Source organism: Ailuropoda melanoleuca, chromosome 8 (genome assembly GCF_002007445.2).
Source record: "Ailuropoda melanoleuca isolate Jingjing chromosome 8, ASM200744v2, whole genome shotgun sequence".
In the NCBI taxonomy this organism is placed as follows: Eukaryota; Metazoa; Chordata; class Mammalia; order Carnivora; family Ursidae; genus Ailuropoda; species Ailuropoda melanoleuca.
The window spans coordinates 128690829-128718564 of record NC_048225.1 but is presented as its reverse complement, the minus strand read 5'-3'; the positions used below and the strand labels follow the sequence as shown (position 1 = coordinate 128718564).

The following is a 27736-nucleotide window of genomic DNA, read 5'->3' as shown; positions in this document are numbered from 1 at the left end:
GCGGGCTCGTCACAGGGAACTAAGCACCCGTGTGGTTTGTCTTTGTCCCCGTGAAGGTTCAGGAGGACGTGGAAGCTGCATGCACTGAAGGAAGGCAAGGCGAGCGTGCACCCGCCATACTCGCTGGGACAGCTGGTCCCCGAGAGACCCAAGCCCACCCCGGGGCTGGTGCCCCTCATCTCCCCGCCAGTGTCCCCCAGCAGCCTTGGGTCTGACAGCACCTCGAGGCACAGCCGGCCGGATGCCAGGGGCCCACAGAGCCCTTACGACATCAGCAACAGAGACTACTTCTTCCCCAGATAGCAGGCTGGGCGGTGCTCGGCGGGCAGGTGCCAGGCGCGCCGGGCCGCATGAATGAGAAAGCACAGACTCGCTCATCTCAGGTGCCGGGGCTCCTGGGAGGTGCGTCACTTCCCGACACAGAGCTGCTGCTCCGTCCAGAAGGAAGGGGTGGTTGGGTCTCGGAACCACCCTTTCCCAAGTGCCTCAAGGGGTCAGAGTCCACTCGGAACCCCCGGGGGAAGCAGGTCACCCTCGTGCTGGCCACGCACACACCCGACACATGTGCGAGGCAGCCTGCAGCAGGTGGACAGATTTCCAGCCGAGACGCCCCGGGCACCTCCTGGCCTGCTGTGCAGCTCTGCCTTCCAGCCTCCGTTCGTGGAGCCGATGTGCCTTCACACTTCAGTCTTTCCAGGCCTGAGGATGGGAGAAGCACCTGGCAGCCTCCCCCACACCTGCAGACGGCACGGCGGAGCCGCACAATAGCTCGGGGCTTGGTGGCTTGAAATGGATTTGTAATTGGTTCCTCGTTAGCATTCTCTAAATGTGAACGGAGATCCTGGGCACTTGCTGAATCCAGGAGCAGGTGCACTGGCTCCGCTTCCCTCTTTGGATCCCAGGACTTCAGGAGGAGAGAAGCGGAGGAAGGAAGGTCGTGGGGACAGGCCTCTGTGCCCTCCCCAGGGGTGGCCCTCCCCAGGGGACCCGGCTTCCCCGTCCTCCCCTGCTCCCCCGAGAGGAGGACTGGCAGCAGGGGGCTTCTGTGGGGGGCGGGGGCTGTACCCCACCTTCCTCTGCTTTGTTTTCAGCTGAGCCTGAGAAACAAGGGAAGATAACGTTTATGTGAAAAGACAAAAAACCCGGCAAGAATGTATTTTAACTCGTTTTTAAAAAAACAAAACTGCTTTATCTTAGACGGTGGTAGAGCCAGTGCTCGCTGAGTGTCAGTATGTGAATAACTTGGGGGGAAAGCACAATAACCTTGTTTAGCACAAAACTGAGTCAAGTGAAAAAGGAGGAGAAAAGACAGTTTTCCTTTTAGAGCAGAGTCTGGTTTCATTCTGCATCTTGTTTTTGTCTGAAAAAGTGAGAACATAGTCTGTGTCTCCTTTAACGTGGGGGAAAGCAGCTGCTCCCCTCCAGGCAGCCGCGGAGGAGGGGGTGTCCAGCCTCTGCCCTGAGCCCCTGGTTACGGGAGGGGGCTCCTTACAAAGTCCCCTGCTTGGGGTTTCTTTCTTAGTTGCTTGATCTGACTCCGCTCAGCGAGGGTCAGAGCACCAACCGAATGTGTAGCCGTGGCCGTGCCGCTCTGGCACGCTGCCGTCGAGTCCCAGCTCGGACCACTCAGGGATGCGTGTGGTTACCCGACCTGGGCCCTCGCGTGGCACGGGTGCCCAGAATGGAGCTGTGATTCCCAGCAGCCTCGTAACCGCCGCTGAACTTTCACCAGACCACAGGCCTTTCTAGCAGCCTGCCTTTTTAGAAAAACAACCAGCATCGCCAGACAGTGGCGGGAGGAAGACGATGACCGAGTCCTGTCTACGGTTCGCCAGGTTCAGACCTCGGCCGTGGCAGCGAGTCGGTGAGTTTCAGACCCTGTTACTGCTTCAGGCAAACTGGCCTTCAGCTGACAAAAGTTAGGCAGGTGTTTTTTGTTGTTTTTCTCTAAAGTTTGAGAACAGCAGAAATGCTGTAAAGAGGAAATACGAAACCGAGAACGTGCCTGAGCAAGGTCTTTACCTCTTGGCGAGGTCTTGCCCCGGGTGCTGCCAGACCCAGGCGGAGCCGCGCTGGCGGAAGATGGAACGGCAGATAGCGCCTGTGCTGAGAGCCCACCGCCTTTGATCTCCAAACTGTTACTGCTTTCGTTATTATTGTCATGAAACTGCCTTTTTTTGTGTGTGTATTGGAGAGGGTTTTTTCCCTTTATTTCTTTATAAGCTACTGAAAATGAAGGAAGAGTGTTTTTCCCTGGGTTGTAGGCTGTGCTCCGTGTGCCCAGGGGCACCCCTAAGCTTCGTGTTCGGATCCACGGGCAGTGAGCGTGCTTCTACCCACCGCCCCCACGTCCGGCAGGACATCTGCTGCCTGTTCTCAACAGTGATGTGACTCACCTTACCTGTCTGTTCTCAACAGTGATGTGACTCACCTTACCTGTCGCACAGCCAGACGTGGGAAAAGTTGAAAATACGCTGGTTCAGGTCTGAATTAATGTGGTCAGTAATTCTTGTAGCATTAATGAAAATTTTTCTGAAATGTCAAGGGGGTAGCATTGAACGGACCTACGAAGCCTTTGGTGACCATGAGAGCTCTTTGCTCTGACGGGATCTGGACCTTGAGGCCTGTTTGCCAGGCTCTGGGCTTAGAACCTCTACCACCTCCCTGCTCTCCCAGGGGCGGGACATCATGCTGAGATGTTGGGAGCCCACCTGGCGGTGAGCAGAGCCTCGTGGGGCAGGCTGGGCGTGGTCATGGTTTGTGGGTTTCCTGCAGAATGTTCAGGAACGTCTTGCCTCATCAAAGGTACTGAAGGTTGACCCACTTGGGGAGGAGTCTCTCGTCGAGTTCCAGGTGGAGGTGGTGAGAGACGGGCCTTCATCTGGAGAAGCAGGGGCAACAGGTGGCCCTTCAGAGGGCACGCCAGCTTTCCTACGCGGCGGTCGGCAGCGGGGCTGCTGTTGGGAGGCAGGCCAACTGGTTCAATGTCTGTGCCGGACGCCCCTGCATGTCCCCTGCAGTCCTTCCAGCATTGCGTCCTCCGTGTGGCCTGCCGGCAGAGCCAGGGGGTTTCCATGACAACCTTACTGATTATTAAAGAACGCTGTTGGTTTTATGAACATGTGCTCAGTTGAAGGTCTTCTGTGGAAAGAGGGGATCGGAACAGCACGTACCAAGGCTGTGAATTGACAGAGAAACCGTATTTGGATGGGGATCACACATCTGTTAAATACAATACCTCAACTTTACTCTGTTTTTATTTTTTATCTAATTACCTGAAAGCAAAGGCTGATGTCTGTATATGGGGCAAAGGGTCAGTATAATGTTCTTCAATATTTTTCTTTTTATCAGCTATTTTCCATTCAAAGTGAAAATTGTAAATGTTTGAAATAAATCATTTCTAAAAATATGCTTGAGACGTAATTATGCTTTGGGCACCTGGGCCATTTAGAGGAAAGACTTGCCCAGTTAAAGGGGGAAGGATTGGAGAAGCGTGGGCTTAAAACTAAGCAGGCCCATTTGGGGTGGGCCTCCTCCAATGCACGGTGGAGTTATCTCTAGAAAGAGGTAGGTTCCAGAAACAATAGCAATTTCTCGAAAGACTTCAATCATGAAAATGTTTCCCAAAATGAGTCCTGGGGTTTCTGGAAGGGCGTAGGTGCTTCTGCCACGTTTAGCATCACGGCCAGGGGTGGGCGTGTGGGGAAGGAAGAGGCTGGGCAGCTATTCTTCAGGGGCTGTTTGTTGAACAGGGGCGTGAACAAAGGCGACCCTGCCTTCCTGATCAGCCTCAATCTGTCCCCTCTTGAAAAGGGCCTTTGGCAGGAAAACCTTGGGTCACAGCCATTCCACGTCTTCCAAACAGAGGAGAGCCACCGTGTGGCTGCCTGTGGACAAGAGTAGTACAAGGGCTCCAGGCTGGGGAGCCTAGAGGTTATGTAAGTCAGGCTGGAAGGCAGAGGCCCGTGCTGTGCCTGCGGACCCACTGTCTCCTCGAGGTGGGTCCCGGTCTTGCAGGAAGTGCCACAGGAAGCAGATGTCTGCCGTAGTGGCTGGGCTGTGTGGGCCGAGCAGGGGTGCGGGAGCGGGCATGAGGACAGGAAATGGAAGGAGGAGCCTCCCTCTGCACAGCATTGCTGTCCGGCTGGCATGGTCACAATGCTCTTTCTGCCAGAACCCGGAGAGCAGCGGGTGAGCCTCGCAGGGAATGGCAGAGAGCACCCAGTGACTGGGACGGCCACTGAGGAAAGCACTTTCCTCTTCGCTGAAGCAGAAGGAGACCAGGACTTTCTCCATGTCTGAGAGAAGTGCCAGCCAGAGGCATGAAACTCCGCCACCGCCGGGCTGTGCGCGAGGGTGGCTGGCGCTCAGGGTGGACCCTGGGCACACTGGTGCCAGGCCGGCCGGCTGTGGGGCCTGTGCACGTGCAGTGATGGCCAGTGACCTTGGGCCCTGCACTGTCCTTCAAATGCTGACCAAGCCCTAATGTCTTACGGAAGTCCCCATCTGGTCACTCACAACACAGACGAAACGACACCTTAGCCATGTCTGTCTTCCTACCAGTAGTTTTAGGTGACAATCCAAAGCGTGGGTAAAATTAAGTTTTTCAGTAAAAATCATGAGACGTTCATACTACAGATGTATGTAATATTCAGTTAAGGATGTTCTTGTAATGTAACTTCAGGTTGCTTCATACGGCTGCCCGTGGCCTCAGATAGCTTGCCGTGTCACGGAACCTCGCTACAATGTTTGTAAGGAGTGGAATTCTTTGGGAAGACAGTTGCACTCTGTTTTGGTTTTCAAGTTCAAGTGCTGTGCAATAGGGATTTTGAAATGTTGAATGTTGTAAGAGTGACGCCCTGGAGTCTGTGCCCAGCACGAGAAGAAGGGAGAAGTTGGGGGGCGGACGGCACCCCGCATCCCCCGCCCTGCAGGGCACGGACCCGCACCAGCGTGCCCTGGGGATCAGCACGGACTCCTGTTCAGTTGCTGAGTAAGCCCCCAGATGGCTCTGAGGAAGGTGGTCATGAACCCCAGGGGTGACTGTGAACCGTGGCCATTTCTAGGGCGAGATGGGTGCTGTGGGGGCTTCCCACGTGAGGACGTGGCGTCCTTCAGCGGATCGTTTCTGCGGACAGGTCTGAAGGTCGGGAGCAGCTCGGGCTCCGGGTGCAGACCTCCAGCTCACGACCGTGGTGTCTCCCCGCTGCACAGCCCGCGTCAAGGGTCCCTGTGCTGGAGACCGCTCGGCTGGAGGTGGGATTCCGCGACAACGTACGGTGTTAATAGAGAAACAAAATCTGTGGACAGCAAAGAGGGACACCAGCAGCCCTGCTGGTCACTGGGAGGTCCACGGCCCCTTTTGGTAGAAAGGGTCTATGAAAAGTAGCTGAGGACAAAGCTGCCCCCCGCGGACCCTCCACCGCGTGCTCCTCCTGAGGGTGCTGCCGGTGCGTTCTCGCCAGTTTAGGGAGAGGCGGCTGAGGTGAGGGCAGTGGTCCAAGACTGAGTTAAGGGGCTGACCTAGGCCGTGAACCCGGTCTGCCTGACTCCAAGACCAGTGCTCTGTCCTCGCCATGTGGCTCAGGCCCCCGGCACTGGGGACCATGTGATGGTCCTCTCTTCCCAACCCCTGCATGGGCGGGGGCCTGGCCCACTCACCCCCAATTCCCCATTTGGTTTGTCACACCTGTCAAGCAGGGGCTGGGAAGCCAAGCCCGTGGGAGTCGGGAGCCCACAAAGGCACATCCCTGCGGCGGCCAAAGCCCAAAAGATGAGGTGCAGAGGGGAGGGGCAGCAGCCAGTTCCGTACTCGCAATGACCCTTGATCAGAGACCAAGTCAAACCACGTCCCGCCCTCCCCAGCTCTCACCTCTGAACTCTGCGTGGATGGGTGGGTTTTCTTCTGCTGCTTCCGTGGTAACCACTTCGGAGAACTTCCTTGAAATGCTCCAGGTGTGCTCATGGAAACCGGATTACGCCTCCTCTCTCCGGAAGGGTGATGGTCATGCCCCTAGATGGTGGTTCTCTTTGGATGGTGAGACTTTCGAGGAAAGTTTCCTGAAGCACGGTGCTGGCTGCAGGCGCACAGGAGGGACCGGCCCCTTCCTCAGGATGCTGGCCGTCCCCGAGTTCACGAGCAAACGCTCTCCAGGAGCGGATGGCCAGTGTGTTGTAGGGGTTCAGGTGGACTCGTCCACGGGCACAGGCTTGCCTGGGGCTGCTGGTGAGGGCTGGGGGCTGCCTGGTACACACTGGGTTGAGCAATTTTGTGATATATACAAACAAGGAAGTCACTTTAGGAAGTCACTAAAGACCAGGTTTATACCAACGCTTTTCCTTTATGCATATTAAACACTTTTTCAGGAGCAGGTATGTTTTTACAATTAAAGTGTTCATTAAACCCTTGTAAGCCCTCTGTTTCGGCACAGCTCGGCCACACTGTGCTGTGAAGACTGTCACTGAGAGGTTTGAGGAGTAGGTGGGACTGGAGGTTAAACAGAGCTGGCCGCCAGGCAGCCCGGGAGAAGTTGCCACAGAGTCCTAGGTGAGTCTTTCCAAAGCCTTGACATTCCCCGTTTGAAAAAATGCAAGGACTTTGGGGAGAATGTTTCACTTGCAACCATGCCATTTAAAACAATCCAAATGAATATGAACACGTCTCTTTCTTTTTTCTTGTTTTTTAAGATTTTAGTCTTTAAAGTAATCTCCACCCGACGTGGGGCTCGAGCTCACAACTCGGAGATGGAGTTGCACGTACGACGGACTGAGCCAGCTGGTTGCCCCTGAGTCTGTCTCAACTATCGTTACTGTAAACCATGAGTCTCACTCGTCAGCAACACACTGGCTGATACCGTGATGGTCTAATCAGCCTTCACTGCACAGACTAATGCGTCTTCCCCTCAGTTAATCCAATAGACTAGTTAATCCTGTTTAGGAACATAAATCAGAGGGCAATCTGAACGTTAAAATAATATCCTGTAGGGGGTGTTTTAAGCCCGAATCAAGGGGATGCCGTGGCGTGTACCCAATGATTCACAACGTGGGGGGGCCATTCAGGTGCTCCTTGTGGGTTGTGGAAGTGGTAATCCACGTTTCAAGGTGCACCCCCTGGATAGATGACAACATGTCGATTGTCAGGGCTTCGGACCACCCGGTTCTGCCGTGGAGCCTCACCCACGCTGGGGAAAGGACAGGCCCTCAGACCCAGCGTGGGTGTGTCCGGTGGTGGACACCACACCTCAAGCCCCATTCTGCTTCCCCGGCCGGAGTCCATGGGGCTCACGTACGGGGAGAGAGCACATTGGTTTCCCGGAATGTCTAAGACACTGGCATTGGTTTTTTTTCCCCTGTGGTAAAAGACACGTAACAAAATTTTCCATTGAACCATTTTTTTATTTTTTTATTTTTTAAATTTTTTTTTTAAAGATTTTATTTACTTATTCGACAGAGATAGAGACAGCCAGCAAGAGAGGGAACACAAGTAGGGGGAGTGGGAGAGGAAGAAGCAGGCTCCTAGCGGAGGAGCCCGATGTGGGACTCGATCCCTGAACGCCGGGATCATGCCCTGAGCCGAAGGCAGACGCTTAACGACTGCACCACCCAGGCGCCCCTGAACCATTTTTTTTAAAGATTTTATTTATTTGAGAGAGAGAGAGAGCGAGCGTGCAGGAGCAGGTGGGTGGGAAGCGGCAGGCAGAGGGAGAGAGAGAAGCAGGCTCCCCGCTGAGCAGGGAGCCCGAGGTGGGGGGGCTGGATCCCAGGACCGAGATCACGACCTGAGCCAGGAGCAGATGTGTAACCAACCGGGCCGCCAGGCGCCCCTCCACTGAACCGTCTCCACGTGAGCAGTTCAGTGGTGTTACGTATTTACATTACTGTGTACACAGCCTCCAGAACATTGCATCTTCTGCAAAACCAACACTCGGAGCCATTAAAGAGCTCCCCGCTTCCCCACTCCGCGCAGGCCCGGTGCCCACCACGCTGTGCCTGTGAATTTGACTGGGTTTCTCAGAGAAGTGGAATCTTCAATCTGTGTGTTCTTGTGACCAGCTCATTTCACTCAACGCCCTCCAGCTTCATCGCGCTCTTGCAGGTGCCAGGGTTTCCCTCCTCTGAGGCTAGTACTCCATTCGGTGTTGTCAGCACACTGGGTTTCTCCGTCCGTCTGTCCATGAGCACTTGGTTTGCTTCCACTCCTTGGCTGCTGCGCTTTTTTTTTAAACGTTATTTTTCACTTGTTAACTAAACCAAGTGGCTGGTTTAACAGCCCTCGTCCCGCTGGTTTGTGTTCTTCACATGTGGGGGCTTCTGCAGCGCTCCTGTCTCGACGGCAGCGTGCGGGCAGTGACGGGAGGCTGTGGTCTGCACCCCAGCACGCACTCCGCGATGGACCCAGGACAAGGTGTCCTGATCCGAACAATGAGCCTGCACCTGGCTCACGAGGTTAGGGAGGGTTAAAGACAGGTACCATATGAGAGCATCGGTTTAAGCAGCACAGGTGGTGCGGTGAGGGGCTAGTCCCATCGCTCATACTTGACCTTTTACGGGGTCGGGGTCTGACACGCAACAGCTGCCAAACCCTGGGATCTTCCAAACGTGCGCCACCTGGACTCCGAAAACCGGTACTCTGATTGCTGGGGGATCGTGGGGGGTGTTGAACACTTCTCAACGCAAACGTCCTTTTCTGTTACACAGAGATGGGCAAACGCGGCAGGCACTTGTACCACCTGGTGGCAATTTACGTAAATGTTTAATGGAAATTAAAAATTTGATCCTGAAAGGCTCAGTACAATAGCCTTCTAGAACCTTCTAGAACCTCAAATGAATGTATTTGTGTGTTTCTAAACAGTAGCTTCCACTGGTGGTGCTCAGCCATGGCTGGGTATCAAAACCACCTCGTAGAAGTTTGAAAAATTATAGATTTCAAGCTTCATGACAGACTAAAGCATCAGCTCCCACAGGTGGGATGGGGGGTCTGTACGAATAACGAAAGAAGGCAGCCCTTCAACGCAGGACGCAGGCAGATACCGAGGAACAGCTGGGGACCAAGGCAACAGCCGTCTGCTCCAGAAGATGCCGAGGAGCCGAGGGTGAAGCTTCCCGGGGCCACGTCCAACTGGGAAGAAGCCACGAGAGAAGGGCTCTAATAGTGACCCGAGAAAAGCAACTGCCATCAGGTCGGCCAGCGGGTCCAGAGGTTTCCTCCCCCTTCCGTCCACACAGGCTGCTGCTCCCCGCACAGGGGGGGGGGGGGGGGGGGGGGGGGGGGGTTCTCAAAAGGAATCAGAGCGAGCAAACACGCTGGTTTTCTCGGCACAATGTTTATTTAGTTACATCTCAGAGTCATCTTCGGGGGGGCACCCAGAAACTGGATACAACCTCGCGGACATAACTCAGCAGAGCACTGCAGACGGCTCTGGCCTCCCACGGTCTTCGAACATTGTCAGAAGTCAGACGTATTAGTTACGTGGTTATGTTAAAGCCCTAACAGAGTAACTGAGGGGTTAAGAACGTGACAAAATGATCTCAAGATCTGCTGGGGCAGTACGTTCACGGAAACACCACACGCCCAGCGCCCCCGCCTGCCCTCAGCCTTCCGCCTAGGCCGGATCCAAGATGGCAGCCGCCGCGCCTCCCTGCCCGCCGGGGCTTACAGCCCGGCCTGACAGCTCGCCCCGCGCCGGCCTTCCCGCGGCAGTTTGCTGTCTCCCCGCCAGGTGGCAGCAGCGCGGCGCCTCCTTCGGCCGGGTCGGGATTCCAGGACCAAGTGCACCTTAACGGGGCACGAAGGTCAGGCCAGAATGGAGGAGTCTGAGGGGACCCGAAGGCCAACACAGCGCGGTGCCGGGACAGGAGAAAGACCGCGAACGCTGCCCCGCGTCAGCGGGAAAGCATCGCAGCAGTTCCGCTAACGACTGCAAGGGTGTGAGGGGGAGAGGAGACGTCATCGTTTTCCCCTAGACTGACGGAAAAAGGACATTGTAACAGAACAGAAGGGCCACCCCTGTTTAAAGAATATCTCAAACGCTCAGTTCTTCTGAATCGAGTACTAACACTTACTCACTAAGGATGTCCATTAACAGTAATAGCAGTTAAAGAATCCAATTAACAAATTAGGACTATTTCACCCTCCGTCTCAAACACTGGAGCCCACGCCCCCATCCTCGGGCAAAGGCCAGTAAAGGAATAACGATTCAGCAAAGAATAAAGGCTCTTTTTATAAATGCTTGAGAAAGTACTCTGGATAACTGAAAAGGACACTTCTCTCCCCAAAAGAGGGTAGGCATATCAGCATTTGCCTTTTAAAGAAAAAAAGATTTATTTTAGAGAGAAAGAGAGCGAGCATGAATTGGGGGGAGGGGCAAAGGGAGAGGGAGAGAGAAACTCCAGCCGACTCCCCGCTGAGCTTGATCTCACCCTTGAAATCAGGACCTGAGCTGAAATTAAGAGTCGGATGGAACTGACAGAGCCACCCAGGCGCCCCTCAGTATTTTCCTTTTTTTTCCCCCCGAAGATTTATCTGAGAGAGAGAGAGCATGAGAGAGGGAGCACAAGCAGGGGCAGAGGGAGAAGCAGGCTCTCCGCTGAGCAGGGAGCCCAATGCAGAACTCGATCCCAGGACCCCGGGATCATGACCTGAGCCGAAGGCAGATGCCTCACTGACTGAGCCACCCAGGCACCCCGATATTTTCCTTTCTTACACATAGTAACACTGCTCCGCTTTTTTATTCCTATTTATTTAAACATACAACTCCACTGGTTGAAATTCATCCCGATAGAAACCACTATGGTAGCAAAGGAAACGAATGTCCTAGAGGCCTGAATGAAGCAACTAAGTAAATTCATCTAGTGAGCAGGGGCAGAGCAGTTTTAAAAAGGGGTGTGCTCGAGAAGGAGCACGACGCAGGGAGCTCTGGGGTACCACGTTCCAGGCAGGGGGGCACACACATTTGTTAGAGGACAGAATCCTCTTCAGGAGGAATCAGAAAAGATTCTGGGAGACAGAGGTAACTGAAAAGAACGGAGACTATGGGAAAATACGCGTATCGAGACAAAATGACAGAAAGCCCCAGCATTCGGAGCTCAGAGAGGAAAGGTGTCACGGGTTCGGATGAGCTGGCCCAGGAGGCCCCGCCAGGAAGCCATGAGGGACGCCCATGAGGGACACCTGGCGGCCTGTTTTCCGAGCACAGGGAGCCTGCTGCTGGTGAAGCCCCTGCTTTGTCATCGGCTCGCAGCCTTAGCAGGAAAACAGCAGCTCAGCCCCTTCTGACCTACCGCGGGTCGTCTTCTTACCACCTGCCGCACGGTGTGAGGGAGCTGGGCCATATCCAAACTCCACTTTGAGCGACACAAAGAAAATGACGTAACTGTCACGGAAAAACGGTGCAGGGAAAGCATAATACTGAGCATACGGCACAAGCTAATGACACACCTAGAGCAGCGGGCCTGCTTTCAAGGCGCTGTTTCATCACGTGCGTCACAGCGGTGGGCACGGCCGAGAACCACCCAGCGCGCTCAGAAAAACTTTACAAAGCTTCCGAGCATTTAAGATAACTGCTATACTTCGTAGAAGAAGTTTAAGTAAAAAATAAGGTTTCACTTCTAGAATGTTGAACTAAAAATAAGTTTAATAAATGAATTATTCATATATGGAAGATAATAAATATTTGTTGAATGGAATTGGAACTATAGATGCTAAATTTTTATAAAAATCTTGTGGTAAAGATGTCACACGTGAACCAATCCACATTTAAAAAATTCTATCAGTATTTAAAAAACAGACATTCTATTAATACAATCATCAAGATTCAGTAAGAAAAGGTTCCTCTCACATTTTTTAAATCAAAGATCACACGACCCTCTGGCTACAACCTTCACTGAATAAAGAAGCAAGTATTTACCAACTTCTAAATCCTAATAGTAGAATGGTAACTAGTAACTAGAAAGATATGCTTTCCTAATAATGAACCAAATCAACCTTTCTTGTGTATATAAAGTGAACTTTTCATTGATGTGTCTGGACCAGTCCTGGGAGCCCCCCCGCAAACCCAGAGGCGGGGGGGGGGGGGGGGGGGGGCTCCCGACAGAATGCCATTCTCATGCGTTTTTATTTATTTATTTTCACAGTGAGTAACCTGGCAACTGAAGTTCACAATAAACCATAAAGATAACAAGACTATGAGTATTAATTTAATTTCTTAAGCAGTAGTAGTTGGAGAAGCCTCTGCCTTTTCAGATAGTTTTGTGCAGGGAGCACTGGTCTCTGCAGAGCGCAAGAGACTGCAGGTTTGGGACCCAGTTTAAGCCCTCAGCTCCGAGGGGTAGAGATAGATATATTTAAAATTTACTCTGAAAATACAAAGCAAATCTAACTGGGGGACACAAATTAAAAATCGTTCCCTAACAACTGCAATGCCCAAAGGTGAAACCAAATGTGTCAGAAGTCCTGTAGAAATATCCAAGAGCGCGGCTGTGGAGCTTTGCACATTTTTCAGATTTTTAAAAAATCAGAAATGAAATTGTGATTGTATTCTATAAATCAGAATTATAGTGATGTCGATGCTTAACGTATACTGCCAATTCTTAAGTCAGCCCATCATCCTTCCTACTTATGTTTATATTAAAGATGATGAAAAAGTCCACAGAGGTTGAGAAAACACAAACTTTCCTAGAAGGCTGACCCACAAAATAATCTCGGCGGAGTCGTGCATTTTCACGGAGTCCAGAGCTGAGCCAGGACACTCTGTCCAAGTCACCCGTATCCACGTGTTTTCCGCTCTTCATCCTTTTCCCCAAGACGGGGTCCACGGTACACGCTCTTCCGGTCCACACGATCATTCTTTATTGCCTCACAGAAAAGCCAGCCGCACTGCTGCTGATTTGCTTAGAGACCAGGTATTCCAGGTCACGACTGGCACATTTTTGGAAAACCTTGGTATTCCTGGACTCCTGACTTACCTTTCCTGAGAGTCACCCACAAACAGAACACCTACTCCAGAGAGTGAAGCAGCTGATAAATTATGACTTCTTATCGTAGAAAAGCAATAGGTCAGTAACCAAGTGTCACGGAATGGGTGTCAGGCCAAAGACTCTGCCTGCTGCAGGGAGAGTCCCACTTCCCACCGGTTCCCGTGGGGCAGTCCAGCCCTGTGCCCGGTGCTGGTCAGGGGCTGACGCCCTGCTCAGGAGGATGGGCCTGGCCAGGGCTTTCGCTGGCTGGAGCTTAGTGCCCCTTGCTGTGCACGGGGTAGAGTAAGGTCATGTGTTCCGCCCCCTTGAAGGGCAACTTCTCGTTGGAATAGTAGTGTACCAGTTCGGGGATGCCGTCGAAGACCGCACTAGTCTGATTCAGCGTGTACTTGTTGTCTTTGGTCTGGGCCACTATGATGTGGACACACCCCTGACTCGTCCTGAAACAAAACAAGATTGAGGAGGACACATGAATGAGTGAGCAGGGGTCCCTGCCCACCGACAGCAATGCCAGCCAGGGTCCCAGGCAGACAGGTTCTCACCCACCCGTGCAATTGCTACAAACTCGAGCAGAAATGCACTCTGCTCTCCTGGGGGCTCTCAGAGGCTTCGAGGCCCTTGGCTCAACGTGGGTCACCCTTGGGTTGTCTGTCCTTAAAACATGCAAGTCATCAGGGACTGGACCAACAAGAAAAACAGAAAAAAAAAGCCCAATTTCCCGTCTCCCAAATCACCAAACGGCTTACGCCCCAGCGTGAGATCACCAGGGTGAGGTTTAAACTCTGCCTCCTCGTCACGGAACAAGGACATATGTAAGGTTTCCTCCTCCTTTCCTCCCCCAAAATATATTAATAATAATAATAATAATAATAATAATAATAATACCCCTGGTTTCCTCCTTCCTCCCTTCCCACCCCCCAAACTGGAAGGACTGCTCCTGGTTGAGTACAGTGACAGCCGGCAGCACGGGCTGGAGATGGAACCCACGAGCCCCGCGGCGGGAACGCGGCACAGCTACCCCTGGCATTGTGTGTCTGCTGGCCGGCCCCACTCTCCAGCCATGTTGCTCCGACACCCGCAGCCTCTCTCCCCTCCAGCCTGATTGTTTCAGCGGCAGGGGCTCAGCTTCCTCAGGAAGGAAATGCTGTTAGGGCTCGGACAATGACCCTCCCCACAGCACCGCCGAACGCGGAACAGCGAGAATTTCCATGATCCAAGCTCCACCAGGCCCACCAGGCGAACGCAAGTGTGTGGTACGACCAGGCCGGGGAGTAACAGCAAGCAGCGCTTCCTCCTTCCCCAGAAGGATCTGGTACCAAAGTGCAGTTGGCATTTTGACATCAGGGGATCTCATTTTTTTTTTTTTTTAAAGATTTTATTTATTTATTTGACAGAGACAGAGACAGCCAGCGAGAGAGGGAACACAAGCAGGGGGAGTGGGAGAGGAAGAAGCAGGCTCATAGCGGAGGAGCGTGATGTGGGGCTCGATCCCACAACGCTGGGATCACGCCCTGAGCCGAAGGCAGACGCTTAACCGCTGTGCCACCCAGGCACCCCCAGGGGATCTCATTTATTAAAGTCTGAAGCACTGGGGAGTAAAAGAACCACCGAACTGTCCCTTTGGAAATTCTCCTTTTTGTCAGGGATGGTTTCTCTGCTCGACCTCGTGGAGGGCCTACGTTAGGTCAGGTCACGGCGGCACAAGTTGAGTCACGCGTGACGAGAGAGGCCCTCACGGGGCATCTACCCGGTACTGACTCTGCATTCGGATCCAAGCATTTCACATCCTACGGTCTGAGCAAATGCCCCCTATTTTCTGGCAATACGTACACCCTGCGAACCACCTCAGATGAGATCTTTTCCGACCAGCCCCCTGCCCGCAACGGGAAAGGCTGGCGCCCCCCGAGGGGAGCCCACGCAGCTCTGCTACTCACTTGAGTGCAATGGAGTACTTGCTGTTGCCCGACTCACTATTTCGAACCAGATAAGCAGCTTCTCTGCAGGGCTGGAGTCGGCTCTCGGCCTCTGCACGGGTGATGGCTCCATGATACCAACTGTAAAGGGGGGGGGTACCAACATCAAAATACAAATCCAGGCGGGGCCTCACTCCATAAGGGATTCTTTGTAATGCACTTCTCTTGGGAGGTCAGTGGCCTGGTGTGGACCCTACGTCATGCTCAGAAGAGACGAGATACAGATTTGGGTAATCCTGGATCACCAAACCCATCAGTCATACGACAGCGAGTTAACAGGGCTAGTCGGTTAGAAGTTTCCAGTCACTACAGGAGAATGAAATGTGAAGTCAGGCTCGTGGCACGCAGCGCACTTTCTTGTCTGCACAATGCAATGCGCTTTGAAAATAGGTTTTCGTTACTAAGCGCCACCCAGACAGAGTTCCTGGACGAAGTAATCCTGTAAAACGGGCGAGCCCCCCATCACCAGGCTCCTAGCCCTTGTGTGCTCCGCGGGGATGAGGGCCAGACTCACGGCTGCCTCCCCAGCGGCAGGGCTCGGTCCACCTTCTCCCCCTCGCCGTGGTCCGGGGCGGCCGGCTTCAAGATCTTCTGCGTCCAGCTCTTCTGCCGCTGGTGCTGCTTCCCCACGTCCTCCTTGACGGAAGGCCGCTCGGAGCCTTCAAACTGAACTGGAAAGAAGGCTCATCTAACACGGAGCCCACAGGGGCGACCCCTGGGGCTTCAGACACAACGACCTGCTCGCCGGCCTCAGCCTAGGAAGGAAGCCCCTTCACCACAGCTAAAAGGCCTGCAAACAGCCGGCTGGCGGATCGCACCGTGAGGGTCCCTGACCGCCACGCTCCCGGGACTCAGAGTGCGAGGGGGCCTCGAGGGCACGTGTTCCGTGTACTTCTAAGAATTTTAGTTTCAGTATATATAGAATAAAAGAAGCAAGAGCGTATCATTGTATGAAACCAAACAAGCAGTTTTTACTAGGAAATAAAACAGGGAAATGCAGTTGGAAACTAACTACTGAGTGGTAAACACCACGGCATCTGGACTGGACAGAACATGGACATTCCAGAGCCACACACGGCTCGGCGTCTGGACAGCAGGTGCCGACACAGGGCTGTGGAAAAAAAAATGGACTCAGATGTTCGCTGTCACGTGCCTCACCCTCTCCACCCACGGCCCACACAGCTTGCTCTGCTGCTGGAGGGAAAAGACATCCCCGACTTTCTGAAAACGAAAGAAAAGAAGGTTACAGACTCGGCCAGGCAGAAAAACTGTCCTGGGAGAAGCGAAAGGAAGAGCGCCTGTCCCATCTGCTGCCCCTCCTGTTATTCTCCCCACTCACACTTAAAGAACGCATTCCTGGAGGAGGGTTACTGACAGAAACAGCCAGCTTGCTCCACCAGGCCTCCCGAACCCCTCTGTCTACACTGCATTGGACCGGATCCTGCCAGCGGAAAAGCGGGAATCCCAACAGAGGAGCAGCACCGAGCAGACACAGTCTAAAGCCGCTCCCAGTCCGTAGGTCCAGCGGTTGGGAAGCGAGGCGGTGACCGGACTGGGATTTTTAAGCGGAGCGATCGCGAGGCCTCAGCCTGGGCTCCACGCACATGAGGTCCCGGGGACGCGCCCCGCGGGCCGGGCCTCACCTGACAGCGCCCGGGCAATCTGCTCCTTCTTCCACTCCCAGGGCTGCTCGTACTCGGCTGCCGGCCTCTCGTCCTCCGCGGGGAGCCGTGCCCTCCGATCGGGGGCCCCGTCCGCAGGCTCGTAGGGTGTGTCGTACAGCTGCGGAGGCTTCCCCAGGAGGTCCTTGGAGCTCCGTCTCTTGGCCAACGTCTCTGTCTTCGTGATGTTCTCGCCTGGCTCACAGGGACCTTCGAGCAGGTGGAGAGCCTTCACCAGGGGATCCTTAGAGCCTCGGCGTCGGATTTCTGAAAGACACACCACAGACAAAACCTTGACAGAAGCGTGCCGCGGAAACCCCTAATGAACTGGTGAAGCCGCGCCGCAGGTGCGCCGGTCTGCCGGCCAGCCCGACGGGCAGCGGGCACCTTGGGACATTTCCACGGTTTGTGGAAAGCCGCGTGGCCACAGGCAACCTGCTCCCCAGCCCCGGGCCCCACCTCTGCCTGGAGCGCGGTTCACCTGCAGGGTTTCTACGTCTTGTTGGAAGGCCAAGACCACAGTACACTCACAGGGGTTGACGGACTGTCCACTATATGCCCAGCGCCGGGCTGCCTACACCGGGGGGAGATAGCTACGTATGCTGGACACAGTTCTGGACTTCTGGGCAGTTTCCAAATAGAGGAAGCCAGACACATTCCCAAATGATACCGCAGGCTGATAGCTGCGGACAACAGCCAACGCCCTCGACCGTGCCTCTGTGAGCCTCACAACGGCCCTGCAAGGTGGGTACTGTTGTTTCCCTAATTTTACAGAAGCGAAGGCTGAGGCACAAAGTTGGAGGAAGCCGTCCTCACCCAAACGTGGCAGAGCCTGGATGCAGGAGCAGGAAGCTGGGCTCCCGAAGCCACGCTCTCCATGGCCGCACTTGGACGGACTCCAAGTGGAAGAGAAATGGAAGACGGGTTCGCGCTGATAGAGAAGGTCACTTCCAGGGGAAGAAGCTGCGTGAGTGCAGATACGGAGCGGGGACCGCAGAGGGCCTGTTCCCACAGGGGGAAGTGAGAGGTAAGTTCAGAGGCCAGAGGCCAGGAGAGGAGACGGGGTGGGAAGGCTGCAGAGCGGGCCCACCAGGCCCCAAACATGCACGTTTCAAAGGCAAGGACACACTGTTCAGGCTGTTCGCAGGCAACCCGTCGTCTGTGCTTTAACAGGGTTGTACCAACTACACTCGTGTTTCACTGGAAGTTAAGGGTGCGAAAGCCAACAGCCAGCAGCTAAGCAGCCCCAGCGGGAAGGAGCCAGCAGTGTCTGCGACCGACCAGCTTGGGGTCCAGAGGCCTTGGCAGGGGCATCTAGACAGTGCAGAGCACGCCATCGTTCTTCTAAACGCCCGCCGGGGAGCCTTCCCGCCCCTGCACAGTCAAGAACCTTCTATGCGCGAGCATCTTGGGGCACCATTCCAGCCGCGAGCTCGCCATGGTCTATGTACAAAGCACGAGCGGCTCCGCACAGCCTGGGACACCTGCCACGGCCAGACCACCTTCCTCCTCCAATTCTCTTCACGCCACCCTGCCCCATCCCCCTCAAAACCCACTTCTCGACTCCAACCAGATGGAACTGCTGATGTTCTCTGCACGTGCGGCCATGCCCTGTGTCCTGGGGACCCCCACTGTGGAAGTCTCACCCCGTGTCTCCTCCTCCCTCCGGCCCACCTCCCCTCCACCACGGCCACAGGTCCCCGCCGCTCTGGGCCTGCCCTCCTCCCGGCCTATCTGTTGCCGTGTCTGCACTCCCAGTGCGGGGAGACTGCCGGGCAGGGATCGTCATGTCTGAGCTTCGGAGGGCACACAGTCGGGCTAAGGGCTAACTGGATGGCTGGTGGGAGAGGGAGGGGAGGAGCCCCCGGCAGTGCGGACGTGGGGCTCAGAGAGATGACGCTCCCAGGTGCACCTCACAGGGCTACTCACACATAAAGGAAGGCTGCTAGTCCGTGAAATTGGAAGCAACCAGCAGAGAAAAGGAGAGGGTCAAAGGCAGAGCGGGGGCTGCTTCAGCTCTGGGAGGGCGTAGGAAGAGGTGCTGGCAAAGATGTGGAGGGGTGGCCAGGTGAGCAGGAGAGGGTCGGGAGAGCACAATGCCGGTAACTTAAAACAGCACGGAGACACTCGGGAGTAGAGTTACTGACTTCAGTCATGAGGAGGGGGCAATAGATGAACATTTAAGGGAAAGGAAGAAAATCAGGACACGAAACTCAAAAGGGGGACGCTGGTTTCAGGATTAGGTTCTAATCCTGGATGGACCCCTGACAGTAGCCGGCTCCAGCCCTACAGCCTGCATCAAGTGTCGGGGACCCCCAATGCCCGGTCCCCTCACCAGGGACCCCAATAAAGCTGGTCTGGGGCACGGAGTTCTCGTGGGAAGTGAAGCCTGAGAAGCACTTGCACACTCGCTGGTCCCCAGAGCCCCCATCTGAGCTCCTCCTGCCCTCCATAGCCATCCCGTCATTGCTAGTTCCCAGGCAAGGAGAGGGGTTCTCCCTGGGTCTGAACCCCCACATGGACATGTGGGAGCTCCTGCCCCCGGGTCAGGATGGTGCCTGGGGCTGTGTGAGGGCCTGCAGGGAGCTGGGGCAGGACCCAGGGCTGCCTGTCCGTCCACACCTCTCAACTTTCCATCCTATGCCTCCTTCACACTATTCCAGACAAGTCACCAAGTCACGGGGAATGAGAAACACACCGTGCTCCTGGCTCGGGAAGATCGGCTGGGATTTCTTAACAGGAATGTTTCTGCAGAGCTAAGAAAAAGGAATGAGAAAACACCACGGAATTCAAAGGGTGAACTCAGAAATTGTAAGTTTCTGAGCAAAACCTAAGTTTGCCCTCAGTTTGGACGGCCTGGCGCAGGCGGGGGTCACCTTTCCCGTGGTGCTCCTTTCAACTCCGTCCCAGCTGACTTGAACGGACGGTGGATTCCAACCTTAAGACACAGGAGTCCTGCTCGCAAGGAAATGTCAGCGTTTGTGCTGAAACGCCGTACAGTAATTAGGATCTCGAGTGCTTAGCACACGTGTTTGCATGAGGTGAGGCACTGGCCCCCGTCCTTGGGACGGCTGTGCGCCCGTGGCGGGAGAGGCCTGGGGAAGCATGCGGGCAGCAGAGCTCCTCCCCGGGATGGCCCTGGGGCTGGGCAGAATCTGCAAAGTATCACCTTTAAAACAATGTTTAATTAGGGGAAACCAGGGCTTGAGCGCGGCCCCCCGCCCTTGGAGGGAGTAGCCTTCCACCCCAGCACCTGGCGCCCCCAACCCGCGGCACCATAGAAACAGAAACAATCGCGGCCTGTTGGCCGACCTTCCTGGGGGAGAATAGCCCCTGACGTGCAGAGCCAGCTCCGGGAGGAAACGGCCCGAGGAGGAGGAAACAGCGAGAGGAAGCTACGCCCCGGCTCTGCCGACAGAGGCCATTTACTGCGGCGACAACAGAACGGGGCGGCTGGCAGATAAACAGCAGCCTCCAGGCCGACCTGAGCCCGCACAAGACGGAGCCCGTCCTTCAGTAAGACGGTTGTAGCTGGCAATTACGGCTCCTCTACGCTTGTCTGGAACTTTTTTTGAAAACACAACTCTCTTTGGAGCGTCTAAATAATGACTAGATGCGATGCACACGCGCGCACGGGGCGTGTCACACGCCACCTCCACGCGCGCACAGGGCGTGTCACACGCCACCTCCACGCGCGCACGGGGCGTGTCACACCAGCATCTCTGAGAAGCCGTGCGATGCAGTGAAAAACGTGTGTCCCGTTTTCACAGGTGAATAAACCGAGGCCGTGCCTCGATGCCCCGGAGCTGCCGCAGAATGCTGACCCCATTTCCCATGCATCTCGCAGCGCTCGCAGAGCGGTAACTGACAGACTCGCAGGCTGTTTCTCCCTCAGAATCAGAAAAGGGCTGTTTCTTGTCACATCTTTTATTCCAACTCTCACTTTTGATTTAAAACGACAAATAGGGGCGCCTGGGTGGCTCTGTCAGTTAAGCGACCGACTCTTGATGTTTGGTTCAGGTCATGATCTTGGCTCAGGTGCTCTCGGGGTCGTGAGATCAAGCCCTGTGTCGGGCTCCAAGCTCGGTGGGGAGTCTGCTTGAGATTCTCTCTCCCTCTGCCCCTCCCCCAGCTCTCTCTAAAAAACAAATAAATAAAATGACTTGCATATTTTCTTATCAAAACTAAATATCTGAACAAAAGCAGATACAATTCAGGAGCCCTGAAATTTAAGTTTTACAAGATAAGTATAGACAAATTAGATAAATCAAAAAGCGTTCTATATTTTCTTCCTTAATGGATTTTTTTTAAAGATTTTATTTATTTATTTGACATAGAGAGAGACAGCCAACAAGAGAGGGAACACAAGCAGGGGGAGTGGGAGAGGAAGAAGCAGGCTTCCAGCGGAGAAGCCTGATGTGGGGCTCGATCCCAGAACGCAGGGATCACGCCCTGAGCCGAAGGCAGACGCTTAACGACTGCACCACCCAGGCGCCCCTCCTTAATGGATTTTTAAATGGACCCCCAACACGGAGGTTCTCCTTTAGATTTGACTATTTGAACAAGCCAGCAAAACCATTTGTAGGCAAAAATAAGACTGAAAACCACCTGAGACAGGATACGGGCGAGTAAAAGCGGACCCAGAGGACCCGGTGCCTCTGCTGTCCATGTGGACGTGGCATGGAATGGTTCCGAACCTGGGCGCCCTCACTGCGGGCCAGGCATGTCTGCCACCCCTGCACAGGCCTGCAGGGTTGAGGCAGGTGGCTGGTAAGCCTGGTGTCAACTGACATGATGCCAGCTTTGGAAGCAGCTCTGCCACTGAATGACGCGGTCTCAGGACGGCTGAAGACCCTGCCCATGGAGCTCGTCACGCTACATTACGGAGACTGTTTCCGCTGAGGGTTGAGCTAAAATGTTCTGCCATTTTAGCAGGAACAACAGAGGTTTACAGTAATACTGCTTGGATTCATAATCCTGTCTTTTTATGAACAATCCTTTGGGTAAATCTAAGGCAGAATTTATTTGTAAACTTAAAATTCTTAGCTTTCAAAGTTAAGAGCAAAGTTTTGCGGGGATCCAGGGAGCCTGGGTCCCACAGTGATTGGGCCACAGAAAAGTGATAAATGCCTTTTCTGGTTTTTGCTCTGTTCGCTGATGCAGACAGTGATTCCTACCCTGTCCTTCACGGCACTCACTGCACTTTTCCAGGACATAGTTTCTTATCTGTTGGTGTTAGGTCTGTTTGCCTCTTGGGTTGTAAGGTTGGTCCATGAGCACACGGGTCATGTGCGTCTCGTTTCCTGGATGCCCAGAGCCCAGCGCAGGGCCTGGTTCACGGTAAATAAATGCCTAAGAAACATTTGTGGGATGTTATAAAAGAACATCACGAACACTGCTGGATCCGGCGGGCCACCCCACCGCGCGGGCACCAGCGAGGCAGGACAGGGGCTGGCGTTCCCTAGCGCCTCTCCATCTCCTGGAAAATGCTGAAACTAAAGAAAAATCCCTAATGTTTTTAAGAAATAAACATTTCTGAAATGGGACACGGCCACCAAGCATACAAGGAGCAAACTGAACAAAAAAGGTGGAAGGTTTAAAAAAAAAAACAAAAACAAAAACAAAAACAAAAAACCCCCAGCAGCAAATCTTTTATTTCCAGCTTCCGATAAACTCCCTTCCTGTTATTCTATCCAGCCACGGGCGCGGGGAGAACTAGAGCTGTATTCTCTGCACTGATTGAGAAGGTACTTTTTGATATGAGACTTTAAAATTCATGGATTTTCTTAAGACAAAATATGCTAGCAATTTTTAAAAAGTTAGTAATTTAAATGTTGAATAAATTTGAATTTATTCTCCAATTGAATACCTTAATCTTATGTTCCTTTTTTTTTTTTTTAAAGATTTTTTATTTATTTACTTGACAGAGAGAGAGAGACAGCGAGAGAGGGAACACAGGCAGGGGGAGTGGGAGAGGGAGAAGCAGGCTCACAGAGGAGCAGGGAGCCTAACATGGGGCTCGACCCCAGAATGCCAGGATCACGCCCTAAGCCGAAGGCAGACGCTTAACGACTGAGACACCCAGGCACCCTGAATCTTATATTCCTAAACAAATGTATTCACATAAGGTGTAAACACAGGCTGGCACTTAATGTATTCACATAAGGTGTAAACACAGGCTGGCACTTAATAAATGCTCTAATATTAAGCACCATTATTATCATCACATTTATTTCGTATCAGATGATTCTGATTTTTCAGTACAACCTTGTTTGTGGGTCTGGGTGGAAAGATGCCTTATTTATGTATAAAGGGCTTCTGCGTCCATCATTTCAGATATGTCCAGAGACAACTTGGTGTAGGAAACAGGCTACCCAATCTGGAGTGGGGAAATCTCTGTTCTACTTTCCGCTTTGCTTCTTAAAAGCTCTACGAGCATAGGCAAGTAAGAATCTCTCTGATTTTGTACCAAAGCGAGAGGACTGGAGTCCAGGAGCACACAGAGTCTCGTGGGCATTATATGGGGGGTAAAAAGCAGGGCTTTCCCCCCCATTATCATGTGGCCCCACAAATAAACAGCTGGACAGTGTAGATAAATTACTTATTCCGGTTAACGAGAAAAAGAAGAATAAAAACCAAAGGACAAAAGAAAGATAAGTCAAAATTATCGTTTTCTTTAAAAGAATATCTTTTTTTTTTTTTAGAATATCTTTTCCTTCAATTTTATGTAAAAGTAAATCTTTTCCCCTATTCCTTTCAGGCCTCTGATATTTTTTAAAGTTCTGACTAAGTTCATTTTCACTTCCTTTCATTCACAGATTTCATTAGAGGTCACAGTCCAGTGACCTTCAGGGTCACAGCCTGGCCAGGGTACACCCTCCCCAGCGCGCAGCCTTATCTCTGTAAGCAGGGAAGCAGGACACGGCGCCCCTTTCCTGCGGTAGCTCATTTTCATTCTGAAGCCTGTCCTGACCCTTCCAGGATGCTGAGTCCCCTGTGCTCACCTCCTCTGAGACCAGGCCTGCACAGCCCGCGCCTGACAGCTTTTCAGTCTGTTTCCAAACAGGGGAGACAGTCTGGAACGTGTGGCCAATGAGTCCTTCCCCAGGCATGAAACACTCAGACAGCATGCCAGGGGTCAGCACTCAGAAAGGCGTTTTTTCATTATGGATTAAAGAACATTTAAAAAAATTGGGTGAATAAATTATTGACTCTAAATTTCACAAATAAATCTAACTTAGTTCATGTTATTTTTAAGTATCATTTATACAAACTTAAGAGAATTATGACTAAAAGGGAAGAGTTTGACACTAAAAATGATAGGTGATTGTGGGGCGCCTGGGTGGCTCAGTCAGTTAAGTGTCTGCCTTCAGCTCTGGTCATGGTCCCAGGGTCCTGGGATCGAGCCCCGCATCGGGCTCCTTGCTCAGCAGGGAGCCTGCTTCTCCCTCTGCCTGCTGTTCCCCCTGCTTGCGCGTGCGCTCTCTCTCTCTCTCTCTGACAAATAAAAAAATAAAATCATAAAAAAAAATGATAGGTGATTGCTTTGCTCAAGTTGGAACTGTTCCAACTTGAAAAGTCACAAGATCAGTTGACTCTGGTATGAGGTTTGCATCGCGTGGCCGGCTCATGCCATGAGTCTCATTGGTTTTTCTGCTCCAGTATCGTAGAGCTCGTTGAGAAATCTATCTCCCACCATAACACGGAGGGTCACGTCACGTGCACACCTTCTAAACGCGTGAAATCCCCTGGTAGAGATTCACAGCTCCCATCGTGAGTGTCAAAGATTCCAAAGCAGCCAAGAAATGCACATAAACAATCCTGACACTGAAGGTCACGTTCTGAGCACGTCTGCAAACTCACAAGTGTCATTTCGCACAGAATTAGGAAAACTTTAAAGACCCTGCAAATTCTAACACTGAAGGATACAAAACCAGAAAGGAAGTTAAGTAGATATTTTGACCTAACTTCCGGGTCTGATTTCTGCTTCTTCCAGTCAGTAAGGTCTGATTAAACCTCATCCTCTCTCTTCCCCACATACCCCGGTCGGTCCCTCTCACCGTCTGTGCGCGAGACTCTGCCCCACGGGCACCCGCCACACACCTGTTATCATTTGCTGCGCGTCGTAGGGCTCCATGTAGCCGTCGTTCTCCCCTGCTCTCTCTGCGTCCCTTTGACCTTTCGTCCTCTTGGCATCGTAAGGGTCGGCGTAGTCTTCTAAAATGATGACCTTGAAAGAACCAGAGAGGAGAGCTGCCAGGGTTATCACATTCCAGGATGGCCATGGTATCAGCTACTAGAACCTGCGGGCTCAAAGGCGAGCTCTCCAGCCAGTTTTGAATGGCGCTCTCATTGGATCAGGTTATTAGCCATGTTTCAAGGGGACAAACGTGATTTATCTTGGCGGTCTAACTGGCAAGTCTAACTTGGCGGTCTAACTCTGGCTCATGTCCCAGCATCTCTTCATGCCTGCGCTCTCCCCAAGCAGGAGTGCACTTGGGGGTGGCAGTGTGACAGGGTGGGTGGTGGGCGTGGGGGGGTCGGTCACGGTAGAGAAGAATGAACAGAACTGGTCTAGCACCTTCCCTGGAGTGTTGGTCTTTTCAGTGCCAACCTGGTGGGTAACACACAGCAGTCAGCCGGTCCCCCAGCGATCACTGGGCGTCCGCCAGCACTGGCCTGACACCGCGAGGGACTCGCAATGACACCAAAGCTGCTTCTGGTCTGCAAGGGGTAACACCTCCGAAGGGAAAGGCTTCATAGTAAGTCTAAGAAACAGAACCGACCAATTCTGGAGGAGTTCTAGGTTCAGTAATTCACAGGCGGACGGAGCCTCCCAGGCCACAGTCAGAGTTGTGGCCGGTGTTTGTGGCAGAAAATATCTAATCTTCCAAAAACAGAAAGGTGCCCGGAAAGGTGGTGTGTGTGATCAGTTCTACTCTGTAGGTGCCGGGCGCTGGTGCCGGTGCTGGTTAGGGACCTGGAGCTTGACAGGCTCTTCTCAGGGAGGAACAGTTTTGTGGGAATTGTACGGGAGGAAAAAGCCCAGCACTTGGCGGATAGCAGTATGGCTCCAACAACGCACAGCTGGGAGAGTATCAACTCCTCACTCCAGGGGAGAGAAAGACAGGAATCAGAACCGGAGGGCAAAGAAAGGCGAGTCAGAATCAAGGGAGGAGCCCCAGGTCCTGCTACACTCTCCAAAGAGCTCCCGGTTCAGAGGCACAGGGAGACATGGGGGCGCAGCCTGCCCAGGAGCAGACGGCCTGAGACATGGCGGCCATCCACAGGTGATGCCCGGCAGCCACTGAGAGCACCCCCAGCTCGGTCCTCCTCACTGCCCGCGACGGGGGCCACGGTCCCCGGACGGAGAGGGACTTGAGGCCAGCATTCAGCCCTGGGCTGCGAGGTGCTTAGATCTGCTCAGATGGAGTCCAACGGTCAGGGGGACCACTGGCTAATATCTGGGTGAGCGGGTTCTGCTGTCTGTCCACCTGCCCCACCCCGGGGCCAGCACAGCACGGGCATCCTGTCAATACCTGCAGGAGGGAGGAGTGGAGGACGACAGATGGACCAGCGCAGACACACACGGTAGGCGCCGCGGACCCCTAATGACACCCAGGGAGGCAGTGCGTCCGCAGCCTGGGCAAGAGAAAGCTGAACTGCCCACGACAGGAAGTGACAGCCTGGGCTGGGGTCTGGAAGCGCTGTCCGAGCTCTTCTCTCCCTTTTTTCACCCAGAAGAGTGAGTTTTAAAGACAAGCAAACAGGGGCGCCTGGGTGGCTCAGTGGGTGAAGCGTCTGCCTCTGGTTCAGGTCACAATCTCAGGGTCCTGGGATGGAGCCCCGCATCAGGCTCCCTGCTCAGCGGGCAGTTGGCTTCCTCTTCTCCCTCTGCCGCTCCCCCCCCCACTCGCAATGTCTCTCTCTCTCTCAAGTGAATAAATAAAATCCCTAAAAAAAAAAAAAAACCACCAAGCAAACAAAACCCCAATCATGTCTGTAAGGTTGGAGTGGGTCTCCTCACAGGGTCAGGTTCCTTTTCTGAACTGCCTGGCACTGGACGGAACCCAGAAAATCTCTGGGGCGTAAGAAGCAGGAAACACCTTCTCTCCTGATCTGTGATTTCCTTAAGGGCATTTCCTTGTCCCCTTCCGTACCCTCTGCAGCCCATGGAGCCCTGGGCGCCTTCTTGTGCTGCTGCCCTACAGACGCTCGCGGACGGGATCGGGGCTGCTGGTGCGGCCGAGAGAGAGGCCATCTGCCAGGGCGACCGTGCCTGAGTTCCCACACCAGCACACGAGCGGCTGGGCGTGTGCCGTCCCCCCATCCCTGGAGCTCGGAAATCCATGCTTTTCCTTCTGCTCCAGAAGCATAAATGTATACAGAGATCTGGCTTTGCAATCCCCCTGGATTTCAAAATTAAAATAAACCGCATTTATATGGAGGTCAGATTTAACAGAGCAGGAATATCTCACTCAGTTACTCTTCTAAACGGCTAACAAAATAGCATTTTTGTACCTTTCTGAAAAGCTCCCATCCTTCGAATGAGGGCTTTTCAAGATGAAAAAAACATGTAACGACGTGAAATGGTGGCTTAATCGTCACGGGATGTTGGAGGGACGCACAGGCTCGCCCTCCCTGAAGCATAAAGTGGCCCAGGGCTAAGCAGGTGCGCTCTGCTCGCCGACCGCTGCGGGTAGGCGGCCCGGGGGGCTGCGTTCTTACCGTGTCGGGCTGCTTCCCCGTTTTGCCCTTGTCCAGCTCGGGGCCCAGCGACGCAGGGGAGGAGGACGCCGAGGAAGGGCAGCTGCTGCTGCTGCCGCTGCTGCCGCTGCTGCTGGCGCTCTTGACGCTCTTCTCCTGAGCGTCCACCTTGATGAGCCGGCTGATGTAGGTGCTGCAGCCCGCGCTCCTGGCCCCGCCCCGGTGCGGCTCGTCCTCGGCGGCCCGCGAGTTCTTGCGGCCCTTGCCCGCGGCGGCCTGGATCAGGCCCTGCAGGCTGTCCCGGGGCGGCCGGCTGTCCCTGGGGGCGCCGACGCCGGCCCTGCCGCTCCCCAGCTCCGCCGCCGAGTTCTTGCGGCCCTTGCCCGGCGTCGGCCCGGCGCCGCCCGCCTCCGAGTTCTT

The 27736-nt window shown here is 53.7% G+C and overlaps 2 protein-coding genes across 3 annotated transcripts in view; one reads left to right on the top strand and one right to left on the bottom strand.

Moving 5' to 3' along the window:
- IL6R (interleukin 6 receptor) overlaps positions 1 to 3409 on the top strand; it is a 41778-nt gene extending 38369 nt beyond the window's left edge. For both annotated transcript variants that reach the window (XM_034667534.1, XM_034667533.1), the window contains one exon: positions 57 to 3409. In XM_034667534.1, the coding sequence (XP_034523425.1) occupies positions 57 to 303 (247 nt within the window). In that variant the 3' untranslated portion in view covers positions 304 to 3409. The remainder of the gene's footprint in view (positions 1 to 56) is intronic.
- Positions 3410 to 12105: 8696 nt separating this feature from the next.
- SHE (Src homology 2 domain containing E) overlaps positions 12106 to 27736 on the bottom strand; it is a 24880-nt gene continuing 9249 nt past the window's right edge. The window contains exons 2-7 of the mRNA XM_011229071.3: positions 27338 to 27733; positions 24713 to 24839; positions 16592 to 16876; positions 15463 to 15619; positions 14910 to 15029; positions 12106 to 13415 (exon numbers count right to left, since the gene is read on the bottom strand). Coding sequence (XP_011227373.3) covers positions 13229 to 13415; positions 14910 to 15029; positions 15463 to 15619; positions 16592 to 16876; positions 24713 to 24839; positions 27338 to 27733 — 1272 coding nt within the window. The 3' untranslated portion in view covers positions 12106 to 13228. The remainder of the gene's footprint in view (positions 13416 to 14909; positions 15030 to 15462; positions 15620 to 16591; positions 16877 to 24712; positions 24840 to 27337; positions 27734 to 27736) is intronic.